This window comes from Myodes glareolus, chromosome 18, assembly GCF_982192425.1.
Source record: "Myodes glareolus chromosome 18, mMyoGla1.1, whole genome shotgun sequence".
Taxonomy (NCBI): Eukaryota; Metazoa; Chordata; class Mammalia; order Rodentia; family Cricetidae; genus Myodes; species Myodes glareolus.
In genome coordinates this window covers 60,612,281-60,629,458 of record NC_142043.1, presented here as the reverse complement: position 1 = coordinate 60,629,458, position 17,178 = coordinate 60,612,281, and the positions used below count along the sequence as shown (strand labels likewise).

General features: G+C 49.4%; 1 protein-coding gene and 1 pseudogene across 1 annotated transcript; both read left to right on the top strand.

Moving 5' to 3' along the window:
- The first annotated feature begins 6,746 nt into the window (after window positions 1-6,746).
- On the top strand, window positions 6,747-7,635 carry Mif (macrophage migration inhibitory factor). Its single transcript, XM_087898241.1, has 3 exons — window positions 6,747-6,977; window positions 7,152-7,324; window positions 7,445-7,635. Exons 1-3 carry the CDS (start codon window positions 6,870-6,872, stop codon window positions 7,509-7,511), a joined length of 348 nt encoding a protein of 115 aa, XP_087754367.1. The 5' UTR covers window positions 6,747-6,869; the 3' UTR covers window positions 7,512-7,635.
- An 8,434-nt stretch (window positions 7,636-16,069) lies between these two features.
- LOC125411571 (developmental pluripotency-associated protein 4 pseudogene) lies at window positions 16,070-16,921 on the top strand (annotated as a pseudogene).
- The last annotated feature ends 257 nt before the right edge of the window (window positions 16,922-17,178 follow it).

Sequence of the window (17,178 nt, the reverse complement as noted above, 5' to 3'; positions counted from 1 at the left end):
GCTGTCCTCTGTGTTAGTGATGAAGTTCTTGATTTGCAAGCAACAGAGACGATTCTGACAGAATAAAATTTATTCTAACTGGGACTGGAGGATGACTCAGCAGTTAAGAGCACTGGCTGCTCTTGCAGAGGATCTGTGTTTGATTCCCAGTGCCTACATGGTGGCTCACAATCTCTTGTAACTCAAGTTCCAGGGGAATCTGACACTCTCTTCTGGCCTCCAAGGGCACCAGGCACATATATGGTGCACAGACATACTTGCAGGCTTGTCAGGACCCCACATTGAGGGTGCCATCTGTTGGGGTTCATCCTTGATGGGGTTCACATGTTCCAGGGTAGCAGCGTAAGGATTAGAACTCTTAGAAGAAACAGAGATACGAAAGAAAAAGAACAGAGACACAGAATAGAACTGGGAGGGCAATCCAATGAATACTGAATTCATCCACGTTTATTTTCCATATGCTTATATGTCCCAATCCAAAAAACAGGGGAAGAAGGCAAAAGACTACTTTAACATGATAAAAAGAACAAACAGGGCAATTACCTTCAGCACCATTGTAACGGAAAGGGTTTCTGATCCTTGTTCCATACACATAAAATAAAAAATAAAATTAATTATAATTGGGAAGGTTGAGACACCTTATGAAATGAAGTGGGGGACAGGGGAGGATGCTAAAAGCCAAGTTCCATAACTTCTCCAAACAGTGCCACCAACCAAGTGTTCAAATACATGAGCCTGTAAGGGACATGCCTTGTTCAAATCACCTATCATCTTAGTTTGTCCCTGCTGCTAGAACCAAACACTTAAGGTTGGGATTTTATATAGAACATAGTATAGGGCCCAAGGCAGCTTGGCACACACCTGCCAAGACAGGCTCTCTAGAGACCAACCGGAAAGTAGGCCTGAGTCTCAGTTTATCCTAAGGCAATACCTAGTTCCAGGAAAGACCACAAACTGAGACCACCCAGGCATCACCGAGAAAGAAACCATCCAAAGGAAATTTCTAATGTTTCAACTATTGTAGATAGGATCACTAACTGTCCCTTAGCCCAGAACACCCATCCCCTTTCACCAAGACTCCCCTAGATAAATGTCAGCCAGTCAGGGGTCCTGAACCTTAGAAACCCCCACCCCAACCTCTGCTATTATAAAAACCCCATTGGTTCGGGGCTCTCTGATCATGCCAATGCATTGGATACATGGAGAGTCCGAGTTCAAACTTGAATAAGAATAAAGGCTCTTTGCTTTTACATACGGGACTTGGTCTCCTTGTTGGTTTTTGGGAGGCTCCACGATCTGGAACAGATTTATTTTCTCATTATTCTAGAGGCTAAGGAGTCAAAAATCGAGGCCCTGGCAGATTCAGTGCTTGGTGCGGACTACCCTTTCTGCTTCCAAGATAGTACCGAATGGCCATGTGCCAAATGACACAAAGGGCAAGCACTACATCCCCACGGGTACTGCATCCTTACCTGATGCAGGGTAACATATCAAGAGGAATAAAGCAGCTAGGGGTACAGCTCAGTAACACAGCATGTGACTACCTCACATGCGTGGAGCCCTAAGTTTAATCCCCCTAACAACAAATAAATAAGCAAAGGCACAATGGATCTAATTGCCTCCAGCCCTTTCCTGCCAGTGAGGCTGAGCCCCCATGGCTTTATGTACTCTCGAAGGCCCCACTTCCTCACACAATTACGCTGAGGTTTCAACACAGATTTTCATAAGGACACAGATATTTAAAGCATAGTAGTAGCATAGTGATTAGGACTCCCCCCAGTACTAGGTTACATTATTGGGGTACACATCTAAACCGTGTGGGAGTAGGGATACAGTTCCCAACAAAATTGGGACTCTCCCTGTAAAAAGGAGGAGGCAACAGTTGTCTGAACATTTGCTGACCCGTGGTGGCCTAGATGAATGAAAGAAAAAAAAATGGACATTCTGATTCAGCCCCTGAGCCTGTTTCAGTGACTTCAGATTGCTGTCTCATCCCCTGTGGCAGGAATCCAGCATAGCTCGGCTGCTCTCCAGTAGTCAGCTGGAGTTGATTCTTCCCGGGAATTTGGCCATAGTAACAGAAGTTGATAGTTTTGAGGCAAGCAGGCTCATTAGGCAGTACCTGCTTAGAGTTCATGTGTCTTCTGTTCTTATTACCCTTCCTGCTCTGTTTATGAATGAACTGAGCAAACTCTTGAGAAAGGCAGCTGAATGCCATGCGCAGAGAGAGAGAGAGAGAGAGAGAGAGAAAGAGAGAGAGAGAGAGAGAGAGAGTTGGCCTGTCTGTAATGTAATCTCTCCTGCCATTGGTCAGAGGCTCTGGAGAGCAGAAACACAGAGGCACTGGGCCAGGTTCTGAGAGATCTGTCTGTTGACCGTTTCCTTACACTTCCTTGAAACCAGTCTTCAAATACTATGTCTAAGGCCTTGCCCAGCCAAACCCTACAGCTGTCAGCTTCTGCCATGTGTTACCATCTAAGATAGGTGGTGGGGCACTTTCCAGTCCTGTTTCCCCGCAGGCTCTCTAGGTGTCGTGCGACCCGGGGTGGGGAGGTGGGGGGGTTGGGGGGTGGGGGTTGGGGGGGGCCTGAGAAGAGAGCCTGGACAGCGGTGAGCATCCAGGATGTGGTCCCGCCCACCTCTTCCCAACCTATCTCCCAGAGACTGCAAGAGTCAGCTTCCTGTTGCTATGGAGAAATACTTAGGGCGATTAGCTTATAAAAAGTACCGCCCCTGCTTCTGGAAGTTTCAGTCCCAGATGGAGGACAGAGCAGCATGGTGCACTAAACTGCTCCATTAGCTAACAGGAAGTACAAAGCGAGAGGAGGAACCTAGGGTTTCACAGTCCCCTTAAAGAACATGCCTGCTGTGAACTCACCACCTCCCCAAAAGTCTCCACCTCTTCCGAGGCGCCTCTCACTAGCCATGCCCTGATGACCAAGCCTTTAACACAAGGACCGTTGGGGAACATTCAGCCTTCAAGCCATTGCACACCCTATGAACTATGGGCTATGGGCTATGGTGAAGGACTGTGATGGGAACTGATTCTGAAATTCTTTCCTCATAGAAGTCCAGAAGGGCAGAGCTGGGGGGGAGGGATGTGGGGGCACACGGATGTGAGTCTGGTCCACCTGGACTGAAGGTCAGAGAGGTTGGGTTTATTTTTACCCTTTCAAGGTTGTTGACAACAGGTGTGGCTACAAACAAGAACCCCTGACCTAGAGTGTGGTTACTTATAGTGTTTTGGACATTAAGATGGCCCATAGAGGTGGATCCACTCCACCCTGACCAAAGGTCAGAGAATTCAAGCCTATACCTGCTCCTTCATTTTAAAGTAGGAGGTTTGACATAGGAAGTGGCTGCCTATGGGCTATTGGTCTAGGGTGTGTTCACTGCATATCCTGCCCATCAGAATGCTTAACTCAGGAAATAGTACCTTGACGTCTCAAGTATTGAAACAATAACTGTTCTCGTCCTTTGTGTCCTGTTAAGCAGTCTTTTGCCTTCTCACCCCCCTTTGGATTGGGGTTTATAAGCGTGTGAGAAGTTCATGTGGGTGGACTCAGTGTTCACGGAATGTCCCTCCCGTTGTTGTTCTGTGTTTCTGTTTCTCTCATAGCTCTGTTCATTTTGCTTAATAATTCTTTTTTTTAAAGATTTATTTATTATGTATACAACATTCTGCCTCCATGCATGCCTGCATGCCAGAGGAGGGCGCCAGATTTCATTACAGATGGTTGTGAGCCACCATGCGGTTGCTGGGAATTGAACTCTGGACCTCTGGAAGTGCAGTCAGTGCTCTTGACCGCTGAGCCATCTCTCCAGCCCTTGCTTAATTCTAATCCTCATTCTCCTACCCTCAAATGTGTGAGTTTCCTCGAGGCTGGTGCCCCACAGAGGGGAGGGTCTTCTTCACTCTTCATAATGTATGGGGTGAGAGTGGCCCTTAGTGTCAGGATCCGGGCTGTGTGGTGCTGAGTGAGGTGTCAATGTCGTTAGTAACGGATGCTCCTTGACGTGCACATGTTCAGATGTAAGCATGAACATCCCATGAACCTTGGAGCGAGTGTCCTTAAGGAGCCATGAAGTGCTATTACCATGACCACTGTCTTCACATCCCTGGGGATTTTAATGGGAAACAAGTAGTCAGACTCAGATAAGCTCCCTTCCTGTGTTTTCAAGGGTGCCAATAAAACCTTTTTTAAAAAAGATGTATTCATTATGTATACAGTGTTCTGCCTGCATACAGGCCTGCAGGCCAGAAGAGGGCACCAGATCTCATTATAGATGGCACTTGTCATTTCTGAAAAAGTCACGAGAAAAAGGCTGCTAAGGCAATTAGCCCTTAGCCCCAAAACCTAACACCCATAACCTGTTAAGTATAGCAGTTAAATTCTAGCTGGGAGTGGTGGTTCACACCTTTAACCCCAGCATTTGGATGGTAGAGACAGGTAGAACTCTGAGTTCAAGACCAGCCTGGCCTACAGAGAGAGTTCCAGGACAGTTACACAAAGTTACACAAAGAAGCCCTGTCTTCAAAAACCAAAAACCAAAACGAAAAAAAAAAAAAAAGTATAGCAAATTCTGTAACTGATACCTACAGGACAAAAGGAGGGAACAAGAAGCTAAAGCTACCAGAGAGAACGGGAGGCACACCCAGGGGATTTCACAGCTTTCCCAAGAGCTTCCATTGGCAGATAACTGGTGACAATTATCCACACATCGAATAAGAACACAGGGTGGGGGTGGGGTGGAGCCGCCGCTCTTCCCCCCCCCCCCCCCCCCCCCGCCCCGCACCAGAGACCAGAGTAACCTTGGAATGAGAAAACCTCAGACTCCAGCTGGCTCAGACTTGTCCATTTTACCATCAATGCCCCCTGGCAGTCCTGGCATCCTACCCTGGGCCACATCCTCATTAGTCCAATTAAAGAGACAATAAAGAAAAACAGAGAAGGGAGGTTTATTTCAATGTGGCCACACTGGGAAGAACAAATGAAAGAAGCCCAGTGCGGAGGTTTGAATAGAGAGGCCCCCACAGGCCCACTGGGAGTGGCACTATTAAAAGGTGTGGCCTTGTTGGGGGAGGTCTCAGCTCCAGCCTGTACTCTTCCTGTTTCCAGGAATTCCAGGAGAATTCCAGATGGAGAGCTCTCAGTTCCTTCTCCAGCACCATGCCTGCCTGCCTGCCTGCCACCACGCTTCCCGCCATGATAAGAACGGGCTACACCCCTGAACTATAAGCCAGTCCCACTAATATGTTTTCTCTTCGAAGAGCTGCCACGGTCATGGTGTCTCTTCGCAGCAATAGAAACCTTAAGGCATCCAATGACCCTCACCTCAAGTTCATCTTCCGGGCCCTGTGATATGAAGTCTAGGTTTAAATAGAGGGCAACAGGTGTGCATAACTAAGCGATCCTGGTCAAGGTGTGATCCTCCTTAGTAGCATTGTCTCAGCCCCAGTCCCTTCCGCAGAGGCTTCTGACAAATCTTCAGAGCTGTCTGAACTCTTTGTTCAGGGAGACAAGTTCCTCCAGCCTTTGGCCTTTCTCGTTCTCCAGCTTGAGACTCCTGAGGAAACTCCATTTCCTTGGGAACCATTGTTTCAATAGTCTGGGAGCCAAACGGAGGGGCACACGTCTCTCCATTTCTGTCAGAAGCGGTGCAGAACCAAGTATAAACCCTGAAGTCACAAGACAGAGCTGCCGTCGCCTACACTGCATGCTTTTGCCTTGATGCAAAATTTTCTAACAAATCGAAAAGAACTAGGGAAACAAAGGGAGACCCAGAGTCCCAGTGACATTTCCTGGGCACCTGCCAGATATCTGGCTTGTTAATGAGAAAATTATACAAAGTCTACCAAGGGCTTAGATGAGGGTCGCTCTGCGGGATTGAGCAGTGCTTCCCTGAGGGCCGACAACTGCCCAGTTTAGCATTATACGTTAAGGCCTGGAGGAGCCCAACTGGTACCTTTGACTCAAAACCTTTTCCTTATCCCCTCTCGCTCCAGAGAGCTCCCAAGCCTCCTCCCTCGTGTGCAACAGCAAGGATGCAGGGAAGTAACTGGATGGCGACTCTATTCTGCTTCCTTCCCCATCTACGAGGACCGACACGTGCAGGATTGTAGGCCTTGGGGACACATGTCCTAGGAGGCTCAGGACACACAAAAAGTCTTAGTTGAAAGTGGCTGGGTTGAAGGTGGCACTATGCCAGGGGATGGAAGGCTGTCTGCTGGTACAACAGGAGAGCAGAGACCAGTAAGGGATCCACAGGTCTGCCAATTTCACAAGCTTAGAGGAAGTTCCCAAGGCAAGTAAGGATTGTTTTTTCTCCAAGCACAAGCCACCACGCTTTTGGCTCATTATTTGAGGTTAAATCGTATTCACTGGAGTCTGTCATTCCTGGCCCTTTGGCAGGACAGAGAAAGTCAACATGACTACCTAATAGCACACATCAAGGGCTGAAGTTTTTCTCTACTTGGAACAGAAATTTCTCAGGCCTGAACTTGCTCATGTCGTACAGTTAACCTGTAGCATCTACCAGGGATGACTCGACAAACCTAATCGCTAGAGTCAAGTCCTTTCTGCCTATTTTACTAAATGATACGTCCGTCGTTTCTATCTTAGGAAACAAAAGAGCCAAAGGCACTTCCTGGAGCGCCAAAGCGCACCAAGGCCAGCATCAGTAGTGCGCAGAAGCGCGGTAGCGTCCCCTTTGGGACGTAGCCTGACGTCAGCGGAGGCGGAGCTAGGGGAGGAGCCGCAGCCGGCTTGGGGCGGTACTGAGCTGGGTCACGTAGCTCAGGTCCCTGACTTGGGCCACGTCCCGCCTTTCACTGGTCTCTGGTCCCCGCGTGCAATCCCTCCGCCACAATGCCGATGTTCACCGTGAACACCAACGTTCCCCGCGCCTCCGTGCCAGAGGGGCTTCTTTCCGAGCTCACCCAGCAGCTGGCGCAGGCCACCGGCAAGCCGGCACAGGTTTGCAGGGAGGGTACAGGAAGGGAGTGGGGTGGAACCGTCCGCCGGGTAGAGGAAGAATGGGATTGAGAGCCAAGGCGGGCCGGCGGGTGGCGGTTGGAGCTCTCTGGGAGACCTGTGGCCCGTGGTCTTTCAGGCTGGCTAACCGCGTGCCCACCCCCCCTCCCCCCGCAGTACATCGCAGTGCACGTGGTCCCGGACCAGCTAATGACCTTTAGCGGCTCTAGCGACCCCTGCGCCCTGTGCAGTCTGCATAGCATCGGCAAGATCGGCGGCGCGCAGAACCGCACCTACAGCAAGCTGCTGTGCGGCCTGCTGGCTGATCGCCTGCACATCAGCCCTGACCGGTGCGTGGGGCTGATGGGTGAGGGGAGCTGGGAGGTCGGCGGGGGGCGGGGCAGTCCAGAGGGCATCGTCACGCTCGCCGAGACCGCGTGTTTTGCTGAGTCGGGCTTTCCTTCTCGCAGGATCTACATCAACTATTACGACATGAGCGCAGCCAACGTGGGCTGGAACGGTTCCACCTTCGCCTGAGTGCTGGCCTAATAACTTACCTGCACCGCTGTTCTTGGAGCCTTGCTGCACGCAGCGTTCTGTTTTCGTCCACACGTAGCAATGCCCACCCTCCGATCGGGAGAAATAAATGGTTTAGAGACCACGGTTGCCTCAGCTTCTGCTTCCTTGGTTTGCAGAGGGACTGGTGCAGGGCGGGGCCGTTAAATGAAGTCCAGGTTGCAGAGGTAGGGTGGGGTGGGGTGGCAGGCTCGGAGTTGTCCAGTGGCTCTCTCAAAATCCGTGGTTTAGATGCTCTTTTGTCCAGGCTTTCCTAAGGGGTTGACTTATCACCAAAGACCTCAGACCAAGAGCCCCGAGTCAGAGCTTCCCAAGCAGGAGTTGCATCCTGAAATAAGTTACTTGCTCCGGGCGGGAATCCCGAATGTTCTTACCGCAATAGTAAACGGTGCCTGTAATGTGCTTTCATTGAAGAGGGGATTACTCCAGCAGAAGGGTGGGTAGCTGGGCCCGCACCTTTCTAGGCCCGACTTAGCTCTCCAAGAATCACGGCGTTAAGCCAAGGGTTTCAGTTTCTCGATCTGGATAGTTACTTGTCCTGGAACTTTGGGACAGTTTTTTAGGCATGTTGGTGGGAGAGGTGGCCAAGATACAAAATTCTCCTAGGCCACATTCCCCAACTCATTATTGCCTGTGTACTGCTCAGGGGAACAGCCCCCCCCCCCCCAGCAGTTCCCCGAGAATGCGCGAGGGTGGAGGGAGTACCTGCCTTCCATTATCATTAACATTAGGGTAGAAAAGGTACTGGCCCTCGGCATTTTCATAAACAAAATCATTGGCAAAGGTCGTCTCTAACCTGGGGTCCCCACAATAGGTGGGGTAGGCGGAATCCCAGTTTGGGCCATAAGAACCTGCTGCTCCCGAAGGAATTCCTCGCTGTTCCCTAGTGTGAAGCCTTCCAGTTAAGGAAGCCTCGCTGAGATGAATGTGTCAGGGCTGACTGGAGTTCCCTGAAGAGACTGGCCAAGTGGTGGTGGCAGCAGCCGCACGTTCCTTTAATCCCAGCACTCTGGAGACAGGCAGGCAGGCATCTCTTAGTTCCAGGACCAGCCTGGGCTACACACAAAAAAAGGAGCCTGTACCACTCTGCCCCCATTGACTCCCCTCCAGAGAAGTCTGTAACAACAACATAGAGAGGGATGCTTGATGTACCCCATTTCTCAGATTTAGGAAAAGTAACTTCAGTGGACTCCTGCTGGTCCCAGATCCCTTGCTCTCAGCTTCTTGTCCAGGTATGAACATTCTAGATAAATGTGTGGGTGTTTTTCTTTTTTTTTTTGTAAGAATCCCAAGGAATTAAATTTGTCTTTTGGATTCTGAGGGACCCTGCCTGGGAACAGAAACCTCTCGACACCTGACTGGGAGTGAGGAGCTTGTCCGTCTGAGTCCGACAACTGTGACAGAGACCTAAGGTCTAGTGTAGGTACAGTGTCCTTCCTGGGCACGATTGCCAGGATCCCTGCCCATTGTATTCTATCGTTAGCAGTATAAACACGCCAGGCCAGGCTTGAAACCAAATAGATCGTGGGCATCTTCAGAACCACCCAGGCCCTGGAGGCACCTAACCCAGAAGAGGTACAGTGCCACACAGATCCGCACCCTCTCCCAATGGGCACCTAGGGCACCCCTAGTGCAGTCTTGGCCATGCCTACCTAACTAAGTATGCTTCCCAGGCAGCTTGCTAATTTGTTGTGCTTAGATTTAGGAGTCTTTACCCCGGGAGAAGGGGGACCCCATATCAGACACATCACCATCCCCCACCACTAGATCAGGACAGAAGTAGGGCCAGGAGGGGGAATGTTTAGAAAGAATCAAAGCTAATGAGACTGAATCATGAACATAGATGCCTTCTCAGTGTGGAGGCCAGCCATCCCTGAAGGTTCCCAAAGCAAGACCCTTCCTAGCTTACTATCACCATAAGGGGCCTTTTGACTTTGCTTCATCTCATTCTGCATGCATGAAGGCATGCCATACCTGCCTGCCTCCTTACTGGGAGGCATGTCCTTGCTGCAGTCTTAGGGACAATCTGGGGCTGCCCTCTGGAATCTGAGTACCTCTTGTGTGGCAGGCTACCTTCCGTTCTCAACCCGGCCTTTGCCACATCCCCTTAACCACAGGGTTGGGCTTGAGGTTGGGCCTTCCACAGACTCCTGAGTCCTACCTCAGAACCTCTTTTTTTCTGCTAATCTCCTGTCTTGCTGCACCTGGCGCCACTGAATCACCTTTATGCTCAAGCAAGACTCCCCCCACCCCACACCTGCTCTACACAGAGGGGCTCAGGCCTCCACCAGATCTAGTCTAACTCCCTCATTTCACAGATGAGGGCATTGACCCTGAGGTACTTCACCTTGTCACTGCTGTCTCCCAGGGCAGAGTCATGGACTAAAACTCCATTTCCTCAGCGAGGGCTTTGGCCTAAAGGCCGCTTGTGAGCCTAAAGTTAAGGTCTCTGTGAGGGACTCCGGCCTAGGGGGCGTGTATGAGCCTAAAATTGAGGTCTCTATAGCAGAGGAGGCAAGCTGAACACCTGCTATGTGAGTGTGGGGGTCTGCGGGGGAGATCACATGAGCCAGAAGAGCCACCCCCCTCAAAATTAAAAGCTTCGATGTTTATGGATTTGTACTCAGTGGGAGCATCTACAAAGGGGTCACACCTTGGTTACGCAGGGAAAGGAAATCAAACGGGGCATATGACTTCCGCCTGCCCTCCACATTTCTTGGTCAGTTCAATGGGTTGCTTGTGTTTCCCTCCCTCACCCCAGTCATCCATGACCAGCCCCTTTCTCCAAAGCATGATCCTTCATTACCCACTGAATGAGGCCAGTTCCTTCTCAAAACCAACGCCCACAGGCCAGTCAGCTTTCCAAGTGTCAGCTAACCGGCGCGCCCAGTGATGCCTCAGACCTCCAGGTTGGATGGGGGAAGTTGGGCAGAGAATGCCCCCGTTCCCCCACCATTGCTTCATAGGGCCGTGGCATCTAATGAGCTTTTCAGCCTATAGGGTGACCCCCACCTGTGTCCATGGTCACTGTTTCACACAGCTGACCAACTCTGGCAAATCTTGTACCATTCCAAGTGCTGTTCCTTCTCCTGTTCCCTGGAGTTGCTCAGCGCCACTCGCGGCATGTCCTGGCTCGGAGGACACTCACAAATGCCTCTGTCTGGGCCCAACCCTCTTAGATGGATTGTGCATTTCCAGGGCTCCTCCCTGCTCTGGTCTTCCCGGCTGCTGCCTTGTGACCTTTCAGGCCTTGTCCAACAGTGCAGACTCCCAGACACTCCCTTCTCCACCCCTACTCTCCTTTCAGGCACAACTGCATCTCAGAGACCCCCCACCATCCCTTCTCCAGAACCCCATACCTTAGGGGCCACCACCCCATCCCCCCCCAACCCTCACCAGCCAGTTCCTTCTGGGAGTCAGATCTCCCTGGTTTTGTCCCACTTTGGGCCTCAGTTTCCCCCATCTGTGAAATGAAGGGGTTCACCATCTGTTTTTTCTCCCTATTCACCCAATCCTGAAGATGGACAAGAACATTTGACATTGCAGGTGGCCTGTGCCTGTACTCAGGTCTTGATAAATTGTGAAAGCCCTCCATTTGTGCGGTGGGAGATGAGGTGTGTGGTAGGGCATCTTAGAGGCTTCATGAGATCAGAGTACATTAAGCGGATGCAGTGGACAGGCCCGGAGAACGTGGCTGAAATGGAACTTCCAGGAGCCAACACACCACACCCATGGGGCCCCAGGCTGAAGGGTCCCCCACTCTCTGAAGCTGGCAGGGAGCAGAACCAGTCTGCCTCACTGCCTTCAGAGAAGAGGTTAAAAATGGAGCAGGTTAGAGCTTCCAAAGCAATGCCTTGATTATTGAGAGTGTTCCCAAAGTTTTTGTTATTCTTTGTTTTGTTTTAAACTTGGGGACACCTAGGTTCATAACCTTCCACCTTAGTTTCTTTGTATGATAAGAAGTTTAGGAAACCAATTGGTGAAGGAAAATGGATTTATTTACAGTTTGGGCCAAATTAGTATGAGGGAGAAGGATTTTGAGTTTTGCTTTGGCTTTTCTCGAACCAGGGTTTCATCTCCCTTAGTAAAGAGGAATCAAAGGTTAAGACAGCTTTTGGAGGCAGGGTCAGCTGGAAGGCAGATTATAATACAGACTCTCCAGGTGGGGCAGGTCTCTCCTGGCACCAACTCAGGCTCTCAGTGTGGGAGTGAGTGCCTGGAGAAATCCCAGTTCCTCCCTTTATCTCCTTGTGTCTCTTGTGCCGCACTGACAGCTCTAGGCCACTGATCTCGATTCCTCACTCCTGTGGCCAGTGCAATGCTGTCCCCACACCCCGTCCATTCTTAAGAAACAGCACAAAACCTGTATATCTGGGTAAGTTCCAGGACCAGGAGAGGGACAGGATGGAAACAGACCTGCCAATGGATCTCATGGCCACCTTAAGCCGTACCTCAGCGAGGGTGAAGGGAGACAGGAACTGGCTCTGGTTCTGAAGCCCTGGTGCCCTCCATTTGCTGAGCATGGAGTCTGTGCTCACAATCACCAACTTCCTGTGACATTAAAGTCACTAACGGCCAGATTCCAAATCGCAAAGCTACTGATAAGGCTTTGTTCTTGTGTGCCCAGCAACCTGTTCTGATTCCAACAGGACTCCAAGCTATCAATGAGGCCTTGGTTCTTATGTCCCTAACAACCTGTTCTTTTGTATACTTACCCCCATAAATTTTTTATTTTTGAGAATTTCATCTCTGAGTACTTTATTTTCATCAACCCCTTCAACTCCTCCCATGTTACCCCCCTCACATTCAAGGCATTTTAGCTATTATTATGTACATACATATGTATTCTCTGTGTATATATCATACATATACATACTATGCATATACATACGATATTAAGTGTTACAGCTCTGAAGGGAACGGTATCCTGGCAGTCAGGAGCCAAGGACTACCACAGATCCACACTGCATAACAAATCTCACACAACAGATTAAGAGGGGAAAACTCCAGCAAGGTAGCTGCTTCTGCTCAGGCGAGAAGCAACAGAGAAGGGAGCAGAAACAGGGTTTCCGTAGCATTTCGGGGTGGGGAACAGAGCTGTCCAGGGTGGGTAGCAGTGGGGTTTCAAGGCCAGAGCTTGGGTTTCTCTGTAGGGTGGGTGCTGGGTCCATCCGTTAGGGCAGTTAGAATGTTCTGCCAGTGGAACCTGGCTGTTGGAAGTCCTCAGGGGAGGGGCTTGACCACTCGCGTGCCTCAAGGGACCTACATATACTTATATATATGTATATCCATAAATTTATAAATACTACCTGATGAGTCCCTTTAGTATTGCTCATAGGTACAAGTGTTTAGATGACCACTAGGGGTTAGATAATGTATCAGGGGGCCCATTCCTGGAGCACTCCCTTTTCATGTTAGCAGGTAACATGTGGCCAAAATTTGGGTGCCAAGGAGCCCCGGAGAGAAGGTTCCCTTCTGTCATCTCCCTCCTACCCCAGGGTTACCCTTATCTCAGATCTCTCCAGAGAAGGTTTAAGCTTAAAACATACCACTACCACCCTCACACCCACCCAACTCCAGATTTCTGCACAAATAACGTATTAAGACTCGGCCAGAGTAACATCTTTTAGCAAGGTGTTTAGATCTTCTTTGTGCCAGACAGCAGTAAAATAGGCCAGTCTTCCCACCACGTGTTGGCTGTGACCAGCAAAATCCCTGATAAGAACAAGGTAGTGCGTGCGTACAAATGCGTCTTTCCGAGAACGGTTTCCGCAGCCACCTCTGCTGCTTCACCACTAGAGGGCACTCTGAACCCAGGTTTGCATTTGCTCTGGGTCTAAATGGACACACATCTAAAACCGAATGCTTGGCCAGCTGGGGTGGGAGTTTCAGTGGTACAGCTGTCCATGAGTAGCCCATGCCATTGTAATCCGAATTTTATTTTGCAAGGTAGATTTGTCAGAACCTTTCTTTGACTTGCTGGGCCCTTGTATTTGGGGTAAATTAATGTTTCTTTTCAGTCTCCCCAGGAAAATCTTAACACGTTCTGTTGGTTTGTTTTACTTAAAAGTCTACTCTAGTGCCTAAAAACTGTCAGTTTTTTTTTTCTTTCCCCATGCAGGATAGGACAGTTAGAGTCAACTTAATGACATGTTCAGGTCGTTTTTCAGCCTTTGCCCTTGGCCATGTGAGGAACTTAGAAAATTGCGTGTTCAGAAAGATTCTCTCTCTCTGCAGGGCTCTACTTCCCTCTCGGAGACAGTGGCCCACCTGGCAAGAAACAGGAGGCTCTCCCATCCTCATGTGGTCCTGATGTAGGTGAAAGACCTGGTTAAATCCAGATCCCCCTAGCAGGAAAAAATAGAGACAAAAATCCAAGCAGGGAGAGAAGAATCAGAAATCTAGGATTAGCCGGTTCAGTGTTTCAGGAACTAGCTGAAGATAAAGTTAGATTGTAATCTTGAGAATAATCTTGAGGAACAGGGAGTTGTCCCCTTGTGATCGGCACTGGTATTTTCAGAATTTTCTGTGACACCCTCCCTACCCCTTTCGGATTACTGGGCTGTGGTTTCTTCCCTTAAAAACCCCTTCTCCCAGCTACTTGGGGTCGAACTCTTCCCCTGCGTGGGTTCTGAGTCTCGGCCCCAGTGCACTGGTTCTCGTCTCGATTAAAACCTCATGTGATTGCAGCAAGGACGGTCTCTCGTGAGTTACTGGGGGGGGGGGGGTGTCGTGTCATCCCGAGGCTTGAGTGAGAGTCTCTCCATATGGGGGGGGTCTTTCATTGGCAGGTCATCTGTCTACTTTCACTGGTTAATAAAGAAACTGCCTTGGCCTTTGATAGGACAGCAGCTTAGATAGGCAGAGTAGGCAGAACAGAATGCTGGGAGAAAGAAGCAGAGGCAGAGAGCCGCCCGCCATGAAGCTACCAGGTCAGACATGCTGAATCTTTCCCGGTAAGCCACGACCTCGTGGTGACATACAGATTATTAGAAATGGGTTGAATAAATATGTAAGAGCTAGCCAATAAGAGGCTAGATATAAGGGGCCAAGCAATGTTTAAAAGAATACAGTTTCCGTGTAATTATTTCGGGTGTAAACTAGCTGGGAGCTGGGCCGCGGGAACGTGGCCTGCCGCTCCTACTACATAGTTGAGCAAGTGTAAGTGGTGTCCTGGTGGTATGACTGAGCATCCTTTGAGTATATGCCCAAGAGTAGTATAGCTGGGTCTTGAAGTAGATTGATCTGCCTTTTCTTTTTCTCTTTTTTTTTTTTTTTTGAGTTTCTCTTTTTTGGTTTTTTTGAGACCTGGTTTCTCTAGCTTTGGACTCTGTCCTGGAACTCGCTCTGTAGACCAGGTTGGCCTCACAGAGATCCACGTGCCTCTGCCTCCTAAGTGTTGGCATTAAAGGCGTGCGCCACCATAGCCCAGCTTCTTTTTCTTTTGAAACGGGTTTTTTGTAGCCCTGGCTGCCCAGAAACTCAGAGATCCACCTGCTTCTGCCTGGATATCCCTGAGCCTGGGATAAAATTATGCACAAACCATCACCCACCTCTAACTTTAGTGAGCTTTTAACTTTTTGTCCTCCAGGTTGAAAATACAGTAGTGTTTGTGAAGTTATATGAAGATGAAGTAAAGACAAGGAGTGTGCTTGGTCTGTTATCTACTTGTTAGTTTTTCTGTATTTAGCTATTTTTCTGTAGTTTCTTTGTTCCCATAATTAAATTATTGAATGATTATTATTGAGTGTCAGCAATGAAAGGGAAAGAGACCTCACTCTTGTGCAGTTCAAAATCAGATGGTGTCAGCTCACAGAAAGAACCTCATAGAAAGCTGAAATTGGCAGGTAGAAATGAGGCAGTATGTGTTTGATTTTGCTGGAAAGGGATTCCAACAAAGAAACACTTGAACTGAGACTGAGGGAGTAAGGTATAAGAATTGAAGTGGAATTTGAACCAAGGACTGAGGGAAAGCAATCTTTGAGGTAAGAGTTACAGTGGAGAAAGATGCAGGCTTCTTCCCCCCAAAAGTCAGCTAGTTTTCTGTTGCCTTTGTCACTTTTTTCCTATTGCTTTGTTTGTATCTCATCTTGGGCTTTTGGTTTTGTTCTGTCTGCTAAACTTGGCCTGAGGCTCATGGTGATCCTCCTACATTTGCTGCCCAAGTGCTAAGATTGCAATTAGAACATTTTTCTTTCTTTAAAATAGTCTCACTGGGGACTCACATGTTGTGCACGCCTTTAATCCCAGCACTCGGGAGACAGAGGCAGGTGGAACTCTGAATTTGAGGCCAGCCTGAAGAGAGTGAGTTCCAAGACAGCCAGGGCCATTACACAGAGAAACCCTGTCCTGAAAGATAGAATTTTTAAAAAAGGAATCTCCTAGTAGTATGATTAAAATTGTGTTGCCAACAAGCCTGCTTTTCCTGTTGGCTCCCTCATTTCCCCCAACCACTGCTTCACTGTTTCATAAGTCAGACATCAAATGATGCCCCCTTGAGAATTCTCCATGGCAGTCACATTCAGTGTATAAAGCAGTTGAACAGCACAAGAGAAGTGGAATGCCAGATGTCTAGGCAACCAAGCACATCCTTTGCAAAGACCCCTGCAATGCAGAAAAGACCAAAAAAGAGATCAAAAGAGGACGATTGTAAATCAAATGAGAAAGCACAAGATGCTGAGACTCCAAAACCCACTCCTAGGAAGGTACCAGTTCCTCCTCTACCGGCTCATCTGCCCCCAATGAACCCGATTCACCGAGATGTTTGGTGGGCGTGGTGCAAGAAGGCGAAGCTGAGCAGCAAAGGCCAGCCTGATGTAGAGAACATTCCTGACACACCAAAAGAGGCCAGGGTGAAGACATGTTGGAAAAAAATGAAGACAGAGACTGAGGAGGAACAAGAGTCTTGTCCTCAGGTGATGGTTCCTTGAAGTGGTCCCTGTACCGAGGAGCAAGTGCCTGCCCTTACTGAACCTCTTGTCCTCTGTGAAGAAGTCGACAGGGCCGTTGTGACGACAGCTGCCTCTGAGGCAGTGCTGGCGTCTTGGGCCAGAATTGCAGCCAATGCTAAGAAGAACGAGGCCCTGCAGTCCATTACAACACCCAAGACCTATGCTTTGCTCCCACAGGGGAATCGTAGTGTGTGGTCCACGGGAGAAGCCTTCCTGCAGACTCAAGTGGTTGGATTCAGCTGCAGTTCCACGCTGGACAAGCCTGGGTACCTGAGAAGCAGGGGAAAGTGATTGCCCTCTTCCCGCTGCCAGCCTGCACCTTCCCGCCCCCACACCTGGAGGACAGCGTGCTGTGTGTGCCCCGCGTGTGTTCACAAGAACAGGGTCCTAAGGATAAAGGGACACTCAGGTTTGGGCTAACTGCTGTCATTACCTACTCCTGCGGAGTGAGACACGGAACTGCAGCCAAGACTCAGACTGATGGAAATTCACATCTGTGCCCTTCAAAGTGCCTGCATCAGTCAGAAGCTATGAGACCTTGTTAGTTGTTGCTGTAGTACCAGCAGCTTGGAAAAAGAGCCAGTGAAGCTACCAAAGCACAACAGGTCCACCTCTTCATTGTGAGGACTGCATACTCTTAAATGACTATGCCTTTTACTATTGTGTGAAAATAAGGT